The sequence below is a fragment of the Natator depressus genome, chromosome 5, assembly GCF_965152275.1.
Source record: "Natator depressus isolate rNatDep1 chromosome 5, rNatDep2.hap1, whole genome shotgun sequence".
In the NCBI taxonomy this organism is placed as follows: domain Eukaryota; kingdom Metazoa; phylum Chordata; order Testudines; family Cheloniidae; genus Natator; species Natator depressus.
The window spans coordinates 96,564,178-96,586,098 of NC_134238.1; the positions used below are offsets into that span (position 1 = coordinate 96,564,178).

The 21,921-nt window shown below is 41.5% G+C and overlaps 1 protein-coding gene across 8 annotated transcripts in view; it reads left to right on the forward strand.

Annotated features, from left to right (window-relative positions):
- The window catches only part of CEMIP2 (cell migration inducing hyaluronidase 2), an 80,161-nt gene that overhangs the window by 10,817 nt on the left and 47,423 nt on the right, over positions 1-21,921 (forward strand). Inside the window, exons 1-3 of one of the 8 annotated variants that reach the window (XM_074953246.1) lie at positions 562-682; positions 10,295-10,377; positions 19,845-20,187. In XM_074953246.1, coding sequence (XP_074809347.1) covers positions 19,857-20,187 — 331 coding nt within the window. In that variant the 5' untranslated portion in view covers positions 562-682; positions 10,295-10,377; positions 19,845-19,856. Of the gene's footprint in view, positions 1-554; positions 712-1,337; positions 1,469-1,690; positions 2,184-2,846; positions 2,953-9,714; positions 10,378-19,844; positions 20,188-21,921 lie in introns of those variants that run through there. The other 7 variants (XM_074953251.1, XM_074953245.1, XM_074953244.1 and 4 more) reach the window with 7 other exon arrangements.

Sequence of the window (21,921 nt, forward strand, 5' to 3'; positions counted from 1 at the left end):
TTTGTCTTCAGTTCATAGTTTTCCTTAATAGTCTCCTGTTTGAGAAGGGGTGTGGCTCTCTATAGCATGACAAGCAGTGCAAGGTCGTACTTCTCTCTGATTCCTCTCCCTTACTGTGAGTCGTTTGTGTGTGTGTGTTGCAGAATGTTCCCCAACTTCCCCCACAACATAACATGAAGTGATTATTTGAATTCTAGTAATCCACAAAATGAGCTATATTCTGCCCACATCTCCACGGGGAAGGACAAGTCCTTGCTCACGTGGTAAGACGGAAAGCAGGATGAGCACTGGAGGGAGGGAAGCGATGGGAGTAGGTGCAGAATTTTCACATTTGCTACCTGCATGCTGGGGGTACGGACAGGCTCTGTGGGAATTCAGCTCCTGTTTTAATTGGTGACAAGATCATTTCCCAGCCCCAGCCAGTGAATGAGAGAAGCTCCTGCTGAGAGCTCCAGAACACCATCCGCCTCTAACCCCCCAAGGAAGCGTTATTGAAAACTTCCCGTACGCTCGAATCTGCTGTTGGCTTCAGACTTGCAATTATCCCCGTTGTGAAGATGCTCTCCTGGTCTGCAGTGCGACGGACACCGCGATGCCCTAAGGGCAGAAGGGGGCGGATTAGTGGTGCGGCGAGCTCACCAGGAACCGATGAAAAGGGGGAAGCAGGAGGGAGGCTGAAGAGGTTCGGGAGGTGCAGGGTTGAGAATGAGGGTAATACAAGGGGACTGGAGGGGAGGAGACCGGGGAGAACATGGATGGGGTGTAGGGAACTAGGAAGAGGGGGCAGGGTAATATGGGGCATGCCTGGGGGAGGGAGGCAGAAGTGGCTCACGGGAATGTGCGGGGGTAAGAACAGAGTAAGGAAAGAGGGGAAGCTGGGCAGCACGAGGGGTGGGGCCGATGCTGGAAAGGGAGAGGAATCGCTAGGGCAATACAGGGGGGCGCACAGACGCGGGAGCTGCCCTGGGGAGACACCAGAGCTGCAGGGGCGCTGGACGCAGCGGCTCCCCCCCCCCCGGGTTGGGCGAGGCGGGGTCCCGCTGGGCTGCTCGCCTGGTACCGGCGTGACGCGCTGCCGCCGGCCGGCCCCGAACCCGCAGGCCGAACACTCCCCGCGGGGGCTCAGAGCTGGGGCGCCCAGCTCCGGGGGGCTGGGCTTGTCCCCCGCGGCGCCTCCGGCCTTCCTCGCCGGGCAGGGCAGCCCAGCCCAGGCCCCGGCGCTCCTCCTCCAGCCCAGCCCCTCGGCGCCGGGGAAGGGGCTGGCAGCGGGGGTGCTGCCGGGTTGGGCGGGGAAGGGGCGGCCGGGCAGAGCCGCGTCATTTCGGGGACAGGGGCGGGGCGGGGCGGGCTGTTTCCCCTCCAGGCCCCACGGCAGGAGCCGCTGCCAGTTGCGTAAAAGCAGCAGCCGGGGCGGGGAGCCGGGACACCATGCCGCCCTGACCGGTAGTGTCCTGAGCGCGCCGCCGAGGTGAGTGCAGCCGGCCCCGCCGCCGCCCGAGCGCCCTCTGCTCTGTGCCGCTCTCCGCCTAGGGCTCCCCCTCCCTCCACTGCTCCCCAAGCTCTGTGCAGCTCTTCCCCTGCTGACTTCCGCCCCCCGGCTCCGGCTACTCGCCCCCTGCTGGCTTCGCCCTGTCCCCCCAAGCGCTGTACTCCTCACCCGCTGTTGGCTTCCCTCTGTGCCCTGGATTCCTTACCCCAACCCTGCTGCCCTCTTCCTCAGCACCCCCTGCTGCTTAGCCCACCGCTGAGCCTGTGTACCCCATTCCGCTCTGCACCCCACACTGTTCACTCCCTGCTTCCTTTCCCCTTGCTCACCACCCTCCGGTCCCTATTTTCTTTTCCACTGATTTTTCTCAAACCCAGATACAGTTTAAATGAACAAATCAGAGTTTCATCTGCAGCACAAAACAATCGTTTGCAGGGCTGTTGTAGCTCTGTTGGTCCCAGGATATTAGAGCGAAAAGGTGGGTGAGGTAATATTTTTTTTTTTTAGTGGACCGACTTCTGTTGGTGAAAGAGACAAGGTCTGGGGCTACACAGATCTGGAGAAGAGCTTGTCTCTTTCACCAACAGAAGTTTGTATGAAACAGCCTAAGTTAGGAGCGGAACTAAAACATCCTTCCGCACCCTTTCATGGACTGCATAAGAAGATTGGTTGAAGACAAGAAACTGTTACTTGAAAGGTGATAATTTATCTTGATGCATTTTTTAAATTAGGTTGAGTTATTGACATCTACTTGTAAGCAATTTTTTTTTCTTTTTTTTTTGGTTGGCTTAGGAAGAAAGTTACACTTGTATTGCCAAGTTTTACCTCTTGGCTGGTCATGCTTATCTTTGCTAAACTAAACCCTATCTTTCCTTTCTTCCAGTTTTAATAAGCAAATGGAAAGCTAATGTCTTGTGTTTTAAACTAAGTTGGGAAGTCTCTAAAAATTCACATGCACTTAAATATTGTTTTAGGTTTGATGCTGTTGTGTGTCAGTTAGAGTAGTAATAGCAACTGGTATTGTAGACTTCCCTGAAAGGAAATAAAAATGTTATCATTTGATGTAACATGTTTCAGAGTAGCAGCCGTGTTAGTCTGTATTTGCAAAAAGAAAAGGAGTACTAGTGGCAGCTTAGAGATAAATTGGTTAGTCTCTAAGGTGCCACTAGTACTCCTTTTCTTTTTGATGTAACATGTTACCTATTTAAATATGCTTTTGAAAAAGCTTATATTAAAAATAAGGGTCTGACTTAAATTGGGAGATAGGGAGAGAGCTAGGAAATTCACAACTTTAAATTCTAGTTTAGATGTCATGTCCACTGTATCCTAGGAATGGATGGAGTCCCTGAACAGAGTGTAATCTTTCAAACCCTCAAGTAAATTCTTCCACTGAAGGTTATTGCATGCATAAATTCCCAGCACATGGTGAGAACTGACCTCAACACCTGCAGCAGTACACAAATACAGTGAGTTCAGGATGAATTAGCTGCCTTAACTTTGAATTCCACAGGTTTTTTTTTCTTTGTTTAAACCTGATTGATAATGATTTATTGTAACTTTCTTGTTTTTAAGTGCATTTTTGTTCTAACAAAACTACTGAATGCATTAGAATCTCTTTAATAATTCACAATAAATTTGACAGGGTGCTCTCACCTCTCAGCAGGTAATAGATGCTGTAGCAGGGTCTTGCATTGTAAAAATAATCTAACCTTAACAAGTATTTTAAACCGGGGTTCTCAAACTCATTTTTTGATAGTGTGGACCTTATCTTAATCTCATGGGCTACCTCCCCTCCCATTTGCAACATATGGACAATAGTCTCTCCTATTCATGATCATATAATGTTCATATGGTATCTACAGCAATCGCTTACATAAAAGTAATATTCGGAAAATATGTAATATAGTTTTAGCTTCTTTTAATGAAACTTATCAATTGGGAAAAAATAGTGGCACCTGCACCATGTTACCAGCCAGCTTTCCATAGACCACCACCAAATGCTCTGGACTGCCAGTGGTCCATGAATTAAAATTTAGAAACCTCTACTGCATTATCATAAATGCTTGAAATTGAACTATGATCAACAACAACAACCCCAAACAAAAAAATCCCCAAACAAAGTGTGTTGTTCATTTGTATGGAATTTGCAAAATTCAGTAATTTGCAGTGGTTATGTGAATTAGTGAGATTGACTTGTTAGCTTCTATTTGGTGTTATATTGAGTTTGTGGTGCTTTACTAGTCGATACGGTAAGAACAGAATGGAGGCTATTGAATTAAATACAAAAATGAAAAATAGGCAGAGAAGGCCTTGTTTATTTTTCTAGTTTGTTTCTAAGATGTGGTAGATTTTGACAATGGCTAACCACCAGCTGGGGATTTTAAACATGGTAGGCAGTTCTGGATTGTGGGAGAAACACATTAGCTGTTCCTGCTACAATGATCATCAGTGAAATAGTTAATGTTGGTAAATATATTGTCATCTGAACGTGTCAGAACCATCAGTCTGTTGAGATGAAGTTTCCCCCCTCTTCATTAAAGGCCTGGTCTTGCAAGATGGTGAGGGTGCTTAGCGCGTCACAAGATAAAGGTTCTGTGGTTACTCTGTTGCAGCCAATTATCCAAATGTTGCTAGAAAGAGCTACCATGTCTTCGTTCATAGAACTCTCATGTGTAGATTGTGCTTTTAGAGCACTGGCATGAAAAGAACAAAGTATGTTCAACTAACAAAGTCTTAGTAAGGTGACAAAGTCTTAGTATGGTGACAAAGTATGGTGACAAAGTATCACACTTAGCATTTGAGACATGTATGTAAAAAAACAAATTGTAATAGTTATGGGACACATTTTCAATACATCCACAGATTGGGTACCTTGTTTAGGTGTAGCCTTAATTCTGTGCTTCTAATAAAGTTTGTTAACTGTAATTTTCTTGGAAGATAATATGTATGAAATCACCATGCCTGCAGTCTTTACATCATCTTAATTAACTTTTGTTGAGTGTAGAGTATACTATATGATCAAGTTTAAAATGTTGTCCCCACGGGATAATTTATGCACACAGGGATGTCCATGAAAGTATAATAAGAGTTGTACAGCTAAATCCTTGGAATTAAAGCATATTTTTTAGGGTATCTGAAAAACTGGCTTCACGATATTTTTCATATTTAAATACCTTGCAGATTGTCTTGATGTGTGTGAGGATATTACCCTGCAATATTACGCACACTTTAAAGTTGAGACAGTTTTATGTGCGCCTAAAGGGAAAAAGGTAACAGAAGGCTGGGAAGTAACGTAACCAAAAAAAAAAAAAAAAGTATAATGCTATGCTGAGGAAAGAGTAGATCTTTGATCTGCTAGACAATGATAGCCTTCCTTTTGAAGAAACTTCAGTCAAGAAAGTTACTTGGGTGCATGCTATAAATAGACTTGCAATGACACATCTGAATTTACTGGTGTAGGATGACCTGTTGCTCATTAGAATTAGGACTGTACAGCAACAAGGAAAAAACAAGGCCCTTATCTTGCCGTGTCTAGTTCTTTGAAATGCTTAGTCCTTGGAGGTCCCACTTGTGGAAATCCACAAGTCTGAAATCCTTTGGCCAACAGTGTTGGGGGCATGTGTGCCCTGCATGTCTTCATGCCCCCTTACCAGGGGGACTAAAGGAGCAGTGCACCTCCAATTACCACTCTGTTTGCTTGCAAATCTAGAATCGTACTTGTATAGGAGGACTCTGAAGTAGTGGGGAAAGGGAGTGAGTCATAGGATTGGCATACATCTCAAAGAACTATCAGTTAGCAGTGCTTCTAAAATGAGGGCTCATGACCCCCAGGGGCATTGTGGGACAGGTTTGGGGTCGGGGGGGGTGCAAGTTTAGGGCTGGCATTATGGGGTGATAAGCAGGGCAACTGCCAGGAGCCACACACCACAGGGAACCCCGGGAAGCTTAGTTACATGCTTCAGCCCCTCGTTGCCCGTAGCTGAAGCCCGAGCCCCATTGCCTGGGGCTGAAGCATATAACTTAGCTTTGTGAGGCCCCTGTGTCATGGGGCCCTGGGCAATTGCCCTGCTTGCCAATACCAGCCATGAGTACTAGTCATAACTTAATGATATTTAAGATAGGGGGTTGCAATTTTTTCAAGTCTTAGTAAGGGAAGGTCACTATTTTTTTTAGCCCAAAGGGGGTCACCAGGTTGAGAAACACTACTGTAAGGTAAGTTTCAGAGTAACAGCCGTATTAGTCTGTATTCGCAAAAAGAAAAGGAGTGCTTGTGGCACCTTGGCGACTAACCAATTTATCTGAGCATAAGCTTTCGTGAGTCACAGCTCACTTCATCCGATGAAGTGAGCTGTGGCTCACGAAAGCTTATGCTCAGATAAATTGGTTAGTCGCTAAGGTGCCACAAGCACTCCTTTTCTTTTTACTGTAAGGTAAGGGCCTTGTTTTTCTTCAATTATTGTGTGTCTGTGTCCCATTCATGGTGACTAGTAAGCAATTCCCAGACCAGATAAGAGGAAAGTCTTAAGAGTCCTGGCTAAATAAAATGCAGAAACATTCTTGCAAACCTGGATGCCAGGACCCACGAGTAATATTTTGATATGTGGATAAAGCTCCAGGTAGCCACTCAGCGAATCTCTTGAAGAGAAACATTCCTAAGGTAAGCAGCATATGTTACCCAGAGTTTTCAGAACCCATAGCAGTGGTAACTTTACTGTTTCACTCCAAGCAGTGTCAAGAATAAATCAATGGGAACACAGTGCTTCAGCTGATGAAAGATTAATACAAGTAAGCATGCTCTTATCTACAACTACAGTTTGTTAGATTTAAGCACACACGGACACAAAACAATAGGTTTAGAACATCCCAAATATTTACGTAAAATCTGGAACGGTATTGAGTAAATTGCAGCAGTTCAGCAATGGCCGGTTGCTTCCCTGCCAGGGAGTAAGGTGTCAGGAAAAAACCCTCTCAGGATAGCTTCAGAAGACTGCTCCAAAGTACACTCTCTAATCCTTCTACAACTAGCTTTTACAAAACACACATCATAATGACCCCTACTAGGTCATCACTTCTCCTAACATCAATACATTATTTATCAACAAACATTCCTAACAATCTTAGTCATAATAAACTTCTATATCAAAGGCGCCCAAACTCCAAGGTTCTCGTTCACTAATTTGCTTTCCTCTCAGTTGTTGACTTTTTCTCTCCTCTCCTCCCATTCTGATTAGTAGAGACTACAAGCCTGCAAATGTATTTGACCTTGCCTCTGGAAACTTTGCTTGTTCAGATTAACCCTTACGTAGGTGGTGGTCCATTTTTATTAATTCATGATGACTGAATGCACATAATATGATTGCAGTGGGCTCAATCAAAATCTGGGGTACACTCACCCCTCAAATCTGGGGTAACACGTAAGCCGCTTTAGATTTAGTAGAATGAACCCTGATACCTGTGGGAGGGGAAAGGCCCTAATGTTTTGTAATAAATAAGGGTATGCTGCCTAATTCTTGTATAATTGGCCTGACCCAGTATAGCCATTCTTATGTACAATCTCTCAAAATAAATTGACCCCTGGGATTGTCCCTGTGTGCTACAAATAAGAGAGATCCTGAATGGCATTGTTCTCTGTAGATACTAACAAAGGTCTCTCTTTACATTTAATGTGTATAATCTAGCTTCCCAATGGTCTGAATGGGGTTTAGCAAAGAAGTGACTGACTGATTCATGTGAAATTTGGAAACCTCTTTAGATAAGAATTTGCAGTGAGACCTCAACATCTTTTTATCCTTATGGAATCCTGTATACTGTGGATCTGAATCTTGATTCAAATCAAGGTTTGAATCTTGCTCACCCTCCTAGCTTAGATGATGGCCACTAGGAAAGGAATCTTTATGGAGAGATGGTAAAGTGAATAGTCATTCATAGCTCAAATGGGGGTTTTATAAGAATGGTTAAGACAATAGTTTGGTGCCAGGGTGGAGGTGGTTCTCTGGTTGGTGGAAAGGAATGGCTCAGGGCTTTAAAGCACTTGGTCACTATGAGGTGATAGAAGGCTGGATTGGAGGGTGACAGATGAAGTTTGCAGCTAAGTAGGACTCTGACTGAAGTGATGTTGAGTCTTGTTTGCTTTTAGTTGGAGAACATAGGATTTTACAAACAGGATCTTTTTGAAAGAGTCACACCTTCCTGGGAGGGCCATATGCAGAATTGTTTCCACTTCCTCTTGAAAGGACTCTGCTGGATGGTTTTCTCTTTTAGCTGAGATGTCTTGTACCTCTGCAGAACAAATGCTGTTTGTGTGGCTCAGCCAGCTGACATGTATGCTATGAAGTCAGGGACTTTGGGAGGGGGTGAAGAATCTGACCTTGGTTCTGAACAAAGTCCCACTCTTGAATGTCCTGCATGTGGAGGTCTTGCACTAGGTGTAGCAGCTCTGTGAACCATAATTGTCTTGCCCAAGAGAGAGCAATGAGGAAAACTCTGGCTGCATCATGTGTGATCTCTGTGGTGACTCTGAGAATCACAGGAACCAGAGGGAAGGTGGCTAATACATCTTTTGACCAGGAGAGGAGAAAAGTGTCTGATAGCTGGGACCTCTTCCTTCTTTGGAACAGAAAAGGGGGCACTTGTTTGCAATGTTGCTGAACAACAGGTTGATAAATTGTATAGTCATTTGCTTGACCAGACTTTGGTTCATTATTTCATTATGAAATATACCTTAGACCAAATCAATATCAGTCAGGTTTATTAATATGGTATAGGGAAAAGGTTCTATATGATACCTGTCTCCGAACAGCGGTCCCATGCAGTGATGTTACATACACTTTATGCAGAATGTGTGCTCCCCGAATTACATGTTTCAGCTGGTATTATTTATGATTTTACAAGTTACACATGTCTTCACACATCACTAAAATCCAGCCCAGCAGTTTGCTCCAGTTCCCTAACTTGTTGTTCTGTTCCTTCCTTACCTTTGTTTTAGATACTAGCGTTCAATGAAGCTACTGATCCGTGAAGCTTGTACTAAGACATAGAATGAATGTATCTTCATTTTGACAGGTTTCCTATCTGCTTGTGCCAAATACTTACTTAGCATAAGTGAACAGGGTTATGATATAGGCCTTTTTAGGCCATATCACTGTTATAATATTTGTGCTTAATGTTGTTGGTACTTAATGCATACTAATATATGGTGCGAATAATGCATACTATTAATATGATATATATTTAAGTTCTGGGTCTGATTGCCTAGGAAGGACTACCACAGAAAGGGATCTGGGGATCATAGTGGACCACAAGCTAAACATGAGTCAACAGTGTAATGCTGTTGCAAAAAAAAGTGAACATCATTCTGGGATATATTAGGAGGAGTGTTGTAAGATTGTAAAGAAAGACCTTTGTTAGTATCTACAGAGAACAATGCCATTCAGGATCTTTTATTTGTAGCACACAGGGACAATTTCAGGGGTCAACTTATTTTGAGAGATTGTTGTAAGTAAGACATGAGAAGTAATTCTTCTGCTCTACTTTGCACTGATTAGGCCTCAACTGGAGTATTGTGTCCAGTTCTGAATGCCACACTTCAGGAAGGATGTGGACAAATTGGAGTGAGTCCAGAGAAGAACAACAAAAATGATTAAAGATCTAGAAAACATGACTTTTGAGGGAAGATTGGAAAAATTAGGTTTGTTTAGTCTGGAAAAGAGAAGACTATGGGGGGACATAACAATTTTCAAGTATGTAAAAGGAGGAGGGAGAAAAATTGTTCTTTTTAAACTCTGAGGATAGTACAAGAAACAATGGGCTTAACTTGCAGCAAGGGAAGTTTAAGTTGGAAATCAGGAAAAACTTCCTGTCAGGATGGTTAATCACTGGAATAAATTTCCTAGGAAGGTTGTGGAATCTCCATCATTGGAGATTTTTAAGAGCAGGTTAGACAAACACCTGTCAGGGATGGTCTAGACAATACTTGGCCCTGCCTTGAGTGTAGGGGACTGGACTAGATGACCTCTCAAGGTCTATGATTCTATGATTTATATGATAGCCAGCATATATTAGTCCACAAGGGATAATCCTCCAGAGATCACTTGGGATGCTCTGAGTACTTTCTACTGAGATGGTGTGCCAGGTCGTTACTTATGCCTGTTTAAGTGAAGGACTGTGGGAATTATGCTCTGTTGAACACACCAGTTCCAGAACCTGATTGCTTCTTGGCACAAGGTGGTGATGGAGCTCCACTTTGCATGTTGTAGTGGTATTGTCTTTTGGGATCTGGCGGGTGGCATCGGACAGAAAGCCTTGCCTACCAGGCAAATTGCCCCAAGCTCCTGTATGTTTACATGGAGCCTAGCTACTTGAGAGGTCCACAGCCGTCACTAGTGCTGAGCTCCCCATTTCTGTGTATGGAAATATCAGTCACTAGGAATGAGGGGGGAAGGCAGGGAACAAGAGTGTGGAAGGGGGACTCATTTGCAGACTGTCTGGATTTATCCCCCTGTTTAGGGAGACTAGAACAATAGAAATCATGAGCTGAATATCCATGTTATGTCTGAATAGTACACTGACCTCAGCCAGCCTTACAGGTGAAGTCAAGAGGTATTACTTATGTGCCCGAGTCCACATGGTGTTGTAGTTTTAGGCAAGTTTTTGCAATGGTGTGTGTATTTCTTTGATGTCTGAAATGAAGCTTAAAATTGTTTGGGATCTTTTTTGTGGAAGGAAGGCCTTGGCTGGAGTCTAGGACTGCTCTTATGAGCTCCACCAATTAATTTGGAGTGGGTACGATTTAGCATACCTGTTTTTCAGTTCCAGAGAGTGGAAGAGTTTGAGAACCAGTTTGAGCTATTAGTGATGTCCTGAGAAGACTTTCCCCAGATGAGCCAGTTCAGGTATGGATAGATGGTGTATTGCTGAGACTCTGAGGGCTGCTACTGTAAAGTATGTGGTTAAAACTTGAGGTTGTAGGGAGTCCAAATGGCATTACTTTGATAATGCATGTTCCCAGCTGGGAATCGGAGCTTCTTCTGTGTGCTGGAAATATTGCCATGTCCATGTGCAAGCATACATCCTGAAACTCCTTACCTACAACTCCCATTTCCTAATCTGGAAGTTGTTTCTCCATACCTCAACAGAGCACCACACTTACTAATTCCATACAGTATCTGGGATAAGAAAAATGCTGTGTTACCAGTAATTCCTCCCAAATGTAACTTGAGGAAGTAGTATCTAATATAGTAGTATCTAAGACTAACCAATTTAACTCTATTAAAAAAAAAAAAACAGATTGCTTTGGAAAGAGTCTCTTCTCAGCAAGGAAACTAGGTTGATTCAATAATCATCTGTTATAGACGAGGATTCATTTAAAATCTTCTTGCTAACAGTAATATTTGGAAGGGAAATGAAAAGGGTAGCTTAAAGAAAATGTGTATGTTTGGGCAAGAAATGTTATGAATGTAGCAATGTTAGGAGGATGTTCAAGATAACTTACTTTGGAATTTAAATTTTTCTGGTCACTATTGCAAGGCAAGCTGACAAAGGAGCAGACTAGCAGTCCCCTCTAACTTTGACACACATAATAAACTAGAAAAAAGTGTACTACAGTCATATGGAAAAAAACTAGATACCATGCCTCACAGGATATTGTGAGACTTACTTGACTAATGTGTGCAAGTGCTTTGAGTTCCTCAAATTGAATGTGCCAAGATAATGCAAAATATTATGTTGTTACTTTCAGCTGCCATTTTAGCAGAATGAAAACTTAACAGTAGATTCAGAATTTTTGATTTGTTTTTAAAATGTTTATTTCAGCTATTGAATACTTTCCTTTTCCTTTCCTTTCTATGTGATTATTTTTTACAGGACACTTTTCTTGTCTCTCTCACTCCCAGAGAATGTTACAAAAAGATAAAATAGAAGAAAGATTATATCCCCATTTTTAGTGACTCCATTGTACATAATTTTCAGGACACTGCACATTATGTAGTTTATGTGACGACTTCAGATTATTTGGGACCTAAGCACTTTAAAAATAAATTCTTAGTCCTCATGGCTTCAGAGAGAACCTGCCAAAGCAAACAAAGTGAAAATGCTGCAGTGACATCTGCCCGAGTCTGCAGACAGCCTGAATCAATGATTCAGTTGAACTCTCTTGTTTTTATTAATCTCACTGGAGTGACAACTCTAAAGCCCAGTGATGACACTTAAATGCTAATTTTAACTATTTAATTGCTGACTATATTAGCAGATAGACTGGGAAAGGGAGTGGGAGTGAAGCCCTTGAGAGGTGTGGGTTTGGAATGGCTGCCTGAAAAGATAAAGAGGAAAACAAGAGACACGGAGAACAGGGAGCGATGGAGAAGGAAGAAATAAAACAGAAGTCGGTTCTATCGATAAATGACACTGAATAAATAATAAAAGTTTGGTTACTACATAAAAGCTGTATTCTCCCATTGATCTCTTCATAAACCTCCAACTGACATCAGGGGAAGCGCTGTCATGGTTTGAGGGGAGTATGACATCCTTTTTTATATCCCAGTTCCTGGACCATAATTGAACATGGGCTCTGGTCCTTTCTTCTGAATGAGTTTGACACTGTGCTGGATCCATCCACGGTATTTTACTGTTCTCTCTCTCATATTGTACATATGAGAGAAGCCTTATAACTCAAACTTTTATGTAAGCCATATACACAGGGTAGGTGGTCTGATCTCCCTCTCACTTTGAATATATTATAGTCACCCAAAAAGTGCCAGAATCATGTCTTCTCTTCTTAAAGAGTGTCATCACTACTTTTGAAACGTATTTTTGAAACAGTTAGTAGGTTCTGGGTTGTCTGGCTACCGTGGATACCTGCACTCCTGGAGTTTTGTTCTTTTGAAGACTTCAGCCAGTTATAAATACAATTTCTCATGATCCTCATTTTTGATTAGCTGTTAAGAGAAGTTCAGTATTCTATACTACTTTGCTCTTCTGTAGTATCTTCCACCAGGGGATTTCTAATGCTGTGATCCAGCTAAACTCCTGCACACATACTTTAAGCACATAAATTATCCTGTTGACTTCAATGGGACTATTTACTTGCTTACATTTAGGTATGTACTGCTATACCTAAATTTAAGCAAGAATACTAGTATCACTGTGTCCCATGGATTATCATTCCATCAAGTGACACCTGTTATATCCATATCCTTTTTTAATATGAGACACTCATGTTCACCCATCTTAGTATTTAGATGTCTAGTGTTTGTATACAAGCACTTATAAAATTTGTCAATATTTATTTTTCTGCCTTCATGTGGTGTAATTGAATGGGACTCTTTTTCAATGGCTGTTTCTTTTCTGTTCCTACCTGTATGTTATCTTCTATCTTCTCCTCTTTGCTAGGATATAGCGTATCCCCTTTAATAAATCATACCCTAAATGATGTGTCACCACACCTGTCAGCTTTCCCCCAGCCCTTGATTTATAAACTCTTCTAGGACGTTTTTAAATTTTGCATGCCAGCAATTTGGTTCTGTTTTGGTGGAGCCCATCCCTCCTGTATAGGCTCCTCCTTCCCCAAAAGTTTCCTAAGGTCATGTCTACACTAAAAACTTAAGTTGAGCTGTGTGTAATGTAGATCAGAGCTAATAAACGTGACCCTTCCTCTGAATGCCATTGTCTCATCCCTTCACAGAGACATTTGAAAAAGTCTGAGATTTTTGAGCCTTCAAAAAGTCTGGGTTTACAGGATGCAGAAACCCAGCTTTTATTTTTCTCCTGGCTCGCATATTAAAAATTCTGTTCTGCCTTGTCTGAGACTCTCTACAGCTTACTGATTACACTCTGCTTTCCATTTCATCTGACTTTCTAATACCACCATCTGGGGGAAAATAAACCACTTTAAATTGTGTTCAGTAAACAGTGTGACATCAAATATTCACAGTAACTTTATACATTATGTAGCCCATCGGGGTTTCTCTCATTTATTAAAAATATTTATTTATTCTGCATTCCATACTATTTGTGTGTTTCTTTATGCACCTGCAGCATGTGGTTTATTTTCCTTGCTTTTATACATGTGGATAAGTAAGGATAGGTTCTTAGTAAACAGTCTATCATTACAGTATATAGACATTTTAAAAATTGGTGGAGGAAAATGTGTGCCTGAGAAGGAAATGTCCTTGCACTTAGATGTGCTTAACCTGACTTCATTGGGATTCCTCACATGCTTAAAATTAAGCATATTCTTAAGTGATTTGCTGAATTGGAGCCTTGATACATTTTGAGACTTTGTTGAAGACTAATGTTTTGTTTTTGTCTTTTGTGGGATAAAATCCCTGTGATAGCTGATAACTAGGTTCCAGGCAGGTAAATTTGTACATGTCAGAATTTCAGAAAATCACCCATGCTTTCTGTTTAACATATCAGACTTTGTTGCTAATTGTGAGCCATTTTGCATCCTTTTGTTCATCCCCCTCCACCTCTCTTACAGTCTGGATTTCCATCTCTACCTTTTAATCTCATTGCTCCATACCAAACAATAGTCTGGCTATGGGCTAAGAAAGCTGTAGTGACCAATGCAAGTATTATGTTACATGAAAGAGATGCCCTCTTTGAGGTCTCTGTTCAGTTTGAGATTACACTGTGTGAGAGAAGTTCATGAGCAGGAACTGTAGTTTTATAGCCAAGAGCCACAGTATTAGCATCTTTTTTTTTTTTTAAATGACCTGCGCAAACAAGAAATCCTTAAAATATTGTGTGTTAAAGAAGCATTACGTTATGATGGAGTTCGGAAGTAAACTTGTTTTGCTTTTTTAAATAGTCTCTCAGGATTGGATGCTTAGAGGGCTCTGGAATAGTGACTCTGAAGGTTTGTAAGTGTTTACCCAGGATAATCATTCAAGGCCAGAAGAGGACTTGGCTCCTCATCTTGGCTAGCGTCAGACCATGTTCCAAGAATGGATTCTTTAAATTCTTTTTTAAAAGGGTGCTAGTAAAATGTTAGGTGCCTAAAATTAGTCCTCTAAATCCATACTTAATCATCTAAATAAGTGTGGCATGAGCTTCTAATGTGTTGAGCATCTACAACTTCTACCGACGCCAACAGCAGTTGTGTGTCCTCAGCACTCCTGAAAATAGGCCTTTTCTTTTTAGGCACACCCATGTTTGAAGGTAAAACTTTGATTTCCCAGAGATCCTGTTAGCAGTTTGTAGTTCTGGTTATTGCAATAGCGACTTTAAAAAACAAAACACCTTTCAAATACGCAAAAAGAAAAGGAGTAATTGTGGCACCTTAGAGACTAACCAATTTATTTGAGCATAAGCTTTCGTGAGCTACAGCTCACAATAGCTTATGCATGATAGCTTATGCTCAAATAAATTGGTTAGTCTCTAAGGTGCCACAAGTACTCCTTTTCTTTTTGCGAATACAGACTAACATGGCTTCTACTCTGAAACCTTTCAAATATGTTAATCTTTCCCCTGTGAAGTAGAGAGAGATTCCTTTTTCTGGTTGCCAGAGTAGTAACACCAATTTCTGGTGCTTTAGGTTTCAATTTAGGAAAACATTCCTATTTTGAACCACTCTTAAGCATGTGTTTAAAGTTAATGACCTGTTAAGCACATACTACTTCACCCCTTGAGTGGTATTTAAGCATGTGCTTAAATGTTGCTCAGAATAAAGCCCTTTAATATATAATGGATAAAAAGATGCAAAGCTTTCTGTTGTGGGGGAGAGGAATATAATTTTGAGCATTCTTACATGAAAGGTCCTCTGTACTGTGTAACATAGGACACCTAAATTACATGGCAGATTTGCAGTGAATTCTGAACAACTTCATGACAGCTATGTTAATTCACCACAAAATCACTGGATAACTTTCACTTGTACTGGAATAATTCCAAAAATAACCGCAAAGTAAAAATAGATAACCAGTGAATCTAGCTGTAGCTCACGAAAGCTCATGCTCAAATAAATTGGTTAGTCTCTAAGGTGCCACAAGTACTCCTTTTCTTTGTTTTAGGAGGTGCACCATCAAGGATAGATGGCGAAAGCATGAAACTCCCCATAAAAAGCTCCTCCTTCTGTGTAGTTCAGGAGGCCGAGATGCCAGCCAGTGTTTCTTTCAAACCGCCCCTAGCTCCCCATGAAACCAGTGTTTATAGCTCTTGCTGCTCTGGCCACTGTCATTGCTGCCTTGAATTGCAAAGGATCTCCCTCTTGTTCTGCTTTCTTCCATTGTAATTGTGGTGAGACAGGGGCTGCAGAAGGGGAAACAGTGAATTCCTATTGTGGGTGAAACATGCTTGATGTGGAGAGTGAATCAAAAATGGTAGGGGGACAAGCTGAGTTGAACAGGAGCTGGCAGGAAAATGTCCACTTTATATAGTACAGAAAGACTTAGGCTGTACCTCAGCCAAAACATGTAAATGCAGTCATTTGCACACCTATATTGTGCACAGGGCCTTAGTATTTATTGGCATGTCTACTCTGCAATTAGACACCTGCAGCTGGCCCAGGCTCGCAGGGGCTCGGGCTGCAGGGCTGTTTAATTGCGGTGTAGATGTCCAGGCTTATGCTGGAGCCTGGGATCAACAACCCTGTTAGGTGAGAGAGTCCTAGAGCTCTGGCTGCAGCCCGATTTGGTATGTCTACACCACAATGAACCAGCCCCGTAGCCTGAGCCCTGTGAGCTTGAGTCAGCTGGCCCAGGCCAGCTGCAGGTGTCTAATTGCAGTGTAGATGGGTGGGTATGTTACTGTCTAAAATCATCCATAAAGTACAAATGAACAGTAAAACCAACAATTTCAAATGTGATGTTTCACTTTAAAACAAAAAGTCAGTAACATAAAATCGTTAGTGTAAAGGATTAAAATTGAAAAATAAAAACCATTCTTTCCACCATAGAATTTAGAATGACAAAAGGAAGAAGGAAATTTAAATAATTGTTATATGGCAGAGAGGAATGAGCAGAGCTGCACTGTAAACTTGTTGATTGTACAAGACCTCTCATTCATGGTAGTCTTTTGAATTTAATTTTGATTTTTCTGGAGGGAGAGGGGTTTGGTGGTTCTGTGGCATCTCTTTCCCACGTGTCCCTGGAAGAACAACACTTGCCCTTAAATGGAAACTTTTACAAATAGCAAAATGACGGTCCCAAGCAAGTATTAAAATCAGTTTTATGATATGATGGAATATACTTGAATTTCAGCATTGACTTCCTGCAACATTTCCTAAACGTTTGAAATGAATTATTTTCAAACAATTACTGTAGGTTGTCTTGAGACTGTGTGCCAGAGAGCCTTACATTTCTTGTTCAAAATAGAGGAAAAACTGTATTAAATGGTCTCCTTTGTGAAATGGCACTATTTAGAGAACATTTATCAGATCAAACTGAAGTAGGATTCTTTCATAAAGATAAAATAAACTTTGAATACCTCCTCTGGGTTTGGTTTATACTGTTAAACAATAAAAAGTATTAACTGGTGGATCTGTTTTGTTTTGTTTTGCCTGCACTATCTGAAACTTTTGTGATTTGAGTGTTAAATTCAGGCATTTTATCTTAGAGTTAAGTGTTACTCTTATATCTGAAAATTCTCAGATCAGGTTCATGTCTTTGGGTTATGAGTCTGCTCTAAAATGTCACACATCTGGTTGGTCAGAATTATTGTACTAGAACACTGTTTGTTTTTCAAACTGCGGGTCAAAACCCAGTACTGGGTTGTGGAATGTAAGGTACCGGGTCATGGCAGCTATGGTCAGCACTGCCAACCGGCTGTTAAAAGTCCCGTTGGCGGTGCTGCCCGGCTAAGACAGGCTAGCCCCTACCTGTTCTGACACCGCGCTGCACCCCGGAAGTGGCCAGTAGCAGTCCGGCTCCTAGGTTGGGGAGGCGCAGCTCCGTGCGCTGCCTTTTCCCCGAGCACCCGCTCCTAACTATGAGGAGTGGGTGCTCGGGGCGGGGGCAGTGCACGATGCCCCTTGGGCCCGGCCCTCTCTCTCCCCCACATTTCTCTTTTCTCCGCCCCCCCCCCCTCGGCCTAGGAGCCAGACCTGCTGCTGGCGCAGTCCGCAGTGCCACGAAGCCTGCCTTAGCATGCCTGCTGTGCTGCTGACAGGGAGCCGCCCAAGGTAAACCCACGCCCCAATCTCCAGTCCTGAGCCCCGCCCCCCCAACCCCACCCCAGAGCCTGCACCCCCCCAGCCCAGAGCCCTGACCCTATCCTGAACCCCTCGTTCCCAACCTCACCCCCGCACCCCAAACCCTCTGCCCCAAACTTGTATTTTGCAACTGCAGCTGTTTTTAGTACCAGGAACACACTTACAAGGCATCTTGGGATGGAGCAGGAAGATCCTGATTCTCGGGCTCTGGTGGAAGAGCTGGCACAGTTTTTCCTCTTTCTTTTGCGTAGCCAGGAACTCATGAATCGCTTTCTCTATCTGCGGCCTGAAGATGTGGTTTAGTTTTGGATCCACCACCTGAGAAAATTGTGTCCACTCCAGCTTCCAGCATCAACAATTTTCTTCAACTGGGTTGCCAGAAAAAAATATTGAAAACCACTGTACTAGAGGATATCTTTGTTTGATCCAGTTTGCAATAGGTGCTGTCTTTTGTAAAGAAGGCTGAGACTTCAAAGTAATTTGACTTTAAGGCTACATGTTGATTTTTCTTAAGTAAAATCTGAATCAGTATTTTATTTAGAAGTCTAGTAGTTGAGTTTAGTTTACAATGCACATATGGTAAGAGAGCCATTCTTCAAATGCTCATGAAACATTGAACAGTAAATCTGGGAGTGGGGATTAAGTAAATGAGGTTGGGAAATAGCTATGAAAAAATAAAGGGAAGAATGTTGAAAAGTCCATTTGCCACAAGGAGCAGGTGCAAGGAACTTTGGGATAGTCTCTAGAGAATTTGGGCCAATTTGTGCGCTGTCCTCTGCTGTTCCTTCTCTAGCTAGTGTTTCAATGCTTTTAGCTTTCATTATGTGTATAGGAGATGCATTGTCTCCTATAAAAGGGTAATCCAGGCTGTTATTGAACAGGCTGGTTCTCACCCTGGAACAGTGGAGTATCAGATTTTGCAGCATGTGAGACACAAAATTCCCTGCTATTTCTCAGAATAAGATTACCATTGTAATTTCTCTGCTTCATCAATGTGCCTGGCATTTTAGAATATATACTGTAGGACTCCTTTGTTAGTAGAGGAGAATAAAGAGTCTTTGTCTCGTTATTGGTAGGCTCTTATTTCTATCATTCATCAGCACGTGTTATTTAACAGGATCTATAGTCTTTAGTAGATCAAGCTTCACATATATTCAATTTACTCAGCTTTCTCAAATATCCCACTACTAGCAATTTTAATGGGATACATGCTGACTTTCAGAACGCTGCTAGCAGTAAATATGAGACAAAAATTGAAATATAGTGCACATTATGTATCTTTTAAAGCAAACCATAAATTAAGATTTGTCAGTTCTGAACAACTGGCAAGAATGATGGGGGGTCTGGGAACCATATTTTTAATGGGTCTTTGTCACTAGCTCCCTCAAAGAGAGGTTGCTAGCAACTGGAACAAAAATCCTTCTCTATGTTGGGTGATAAGTGCCAGGGTCTGGAGAGGTCATGTAGCTCCCAGACTTTGTGTCACAACCCACGCAGCTTGGCAAAGAGAAGTATCATGAGACCTTGCTGAACAGGATGCAGGTGATCGGCTTATAAAACCATTCCAGACACACCTTTCCTAACAACAAAGTTGTGCTGTAAGTCAAAATTACTGCATGCAGAACATCTATGCTTGTCCTGATTATACATGTTAACATAACTGCATCTAAGGAAGGGGGGGATGGGTGTAAATATGCTATGCCTGAGATTTGTACATATTAAATGAAAAGGGGCCTTTTTGGTGCTTAAAATATGAAGTGAAGGGAATTTCATGCTTCACTTATTGAAGGGAGAACAATGAAGAGTTGATTCAGTTTCTGCATACTGTGGAAATACACGTAGGCATTCTCTGCATAACCATTGTGGGGTTTGTGCTGACATACTGTCTTACTGTTTAACCAGTCACTTCTTAATGACAAAATTATACACAAAAACATTTAATTAAAAATTTGAGGGGATCAGCAATTACTGTGCTGAAATGCTGAGAGATTCAGTGGTTAGATTCCCTATAGCAAATTTTTTGTTAATAAGGTTTTATTTCATTTATGCACAAATGTTTTGAACTGTTATGTTATGGCAAATTCTGGCTACTACGATATTGGTACAGTATAAATAGCGAGAGCAGAGAGAGACGCATATAGTCACGTAACACACATGACCTAAACTATCTGATTGTTTTTCATAATCATTCATTTATTTTTTTCCCCCCTTCAGTGACCTTATAACATGCAAGCCATTGATCACAGGGGGAATTCCCCTGTTTTCCTTCAGCCTCAGAATGGGAGCAGTCATCGATCTTCTGGCTATGTTCCAGGGAGAATTGTTCCTCTTCGTCCATCCCCATGTCCAAAGAGCCAGACTTCAGCCAAATTTACATCTGCAGGACAAGAAGCCCATGCAACATTTGCCCTCTCGCCAGAGGAGCAGCGCCGTCAAGCAGAAGCAAGCAGAAAGAAAAGACACAAAAATACTCTCATTTGCTTTGGTATTTCTAGCTTTTCATTTTTTATTGCACTGGCAATTATCTTGGGAATATCTTCAAAATATGCACCAGATGGTAAGTTGTTGTAATAAGAATTCATTTACACAAGCTATGAATATAGTTTAACAATCATCAGTATTAATGTTAAAAATAAATATATATTTGATGTTTATATTTATCTATTTAAAAAATATATTTTGTTAAAAATAATATAACACATGGGTAAAAAAGGGGAAGTTGATAGCAGTGATGTTAACTGATCTAATTTGTAAGGCAATTTATAAGAGGAGCTAAGGGTATCCATGAAAACTATATGGCCACTAGGGCGAAGGACAATAAGAAGGAGATTTAAATAACTGGGAACAAAAGAAATCTTAGTGGTGCTATAGATCCGTTACTAGATAGGGATGATAAAATTGTCAGCAATGATGCAGAAGAGACAGAAATGTTCAAATATTTCTGTTCTGTATTTGGGGAGAGGCTGGATGATGAATTCATAGGTCAGCGATATTTTTCTATTCCAACCGTGACTAGGGAGGATGTTAAACAGCACATAATAAAATTAAACTTTTTTAAATCTCAGTACCAGATGACCTACGCTCAAGAGTTTTAAAAGAATTGACGAATGAGCTCTTTGAACCATTGATGTTGGGTTTTTCCCAGTATTCCAAAATATGTTAAAGTTCCAGAGGAATGGAAAAAAACTAATACACCAGTATTTTAAAAGGATAAACGGGATGGCCTGGTTCACTGTCCTATAGTTAAACTTGATATCAATCTCATGCAAAATCTTGGAACGGCTAATAGGGGATGCAGTTAGTAAAGAATTAAAGGATGGTAGCATAATTAATGAGGATCAGTTTGTTTGTTTGTTTGTTTGTTTTGGAAAATGTCAAAACAGTTGATTAAATTTTGTTAGTATAGGTAACTCGTAATGTATTTGGACTTTTGAAAGGCATTTGACTTTACTGCAAGACATTCTGATTTTAAAAAAATTAGCACTGTACAAAATCAATGTAGCGCATATTGATTAGATTAAAAACTGATGACTGATTTTAAGAAGTAATTGTAACCTCCATCCAGTGGTGGTATTTCTAATGGGGTTCCACAGAGATCAGTTCTTCACCCAGTACTATTCAGTATCTTTCTTCAGTGATATAGAAGAAAATAAAAATTGGGGTGGTAAATGACAGGTCAGGTCAGTTATATAGTGTGACCTTGATCACTCGGTGGTAACCTGGACTCATTTGAACAACACATGCTTTAAAACAGCCAAATGCAAGTGTGACCATGGTGCCTGGATGGGCCACACTGAGAATGCCACACTCTGGGTTAACTGCAAGGAATAAGGCAGACAATCCCCCACACTGGTGGTTTATTCTATAATTAGATTTCACCAAGCCAATAACTAAACCGCTTCTGTATTACCACACTGGTTACCAAGAAACCAAACTACAGCCTCCTTTAAGCAATCCCATCCAGACAGCCAAGTCTAATATAGCAAGTGATTACTAAAACCTTATTCACCATACTTAAAGTTCTACCAATCCCCAGGGACCGGACATGTTGCCCACTAGGTCAATGAATATTTCAGATCTCACCCAAATACACACTTACAGCCAATCCTTATTAACTAAACCTAAGATTTATTAATCAAAAGAAAGAAGAGAGTTGCTATGGTTAAAAGATCAATATACATACACATATAAGTAAAGTTCTCAGGTCAGTTTCATAGCAGAGATAGTGAGGCTGCTGACTTGTAAAAGTCCTTCTGGAATCCATTTTAAAAGGTTATAGTCCAATAGGCAG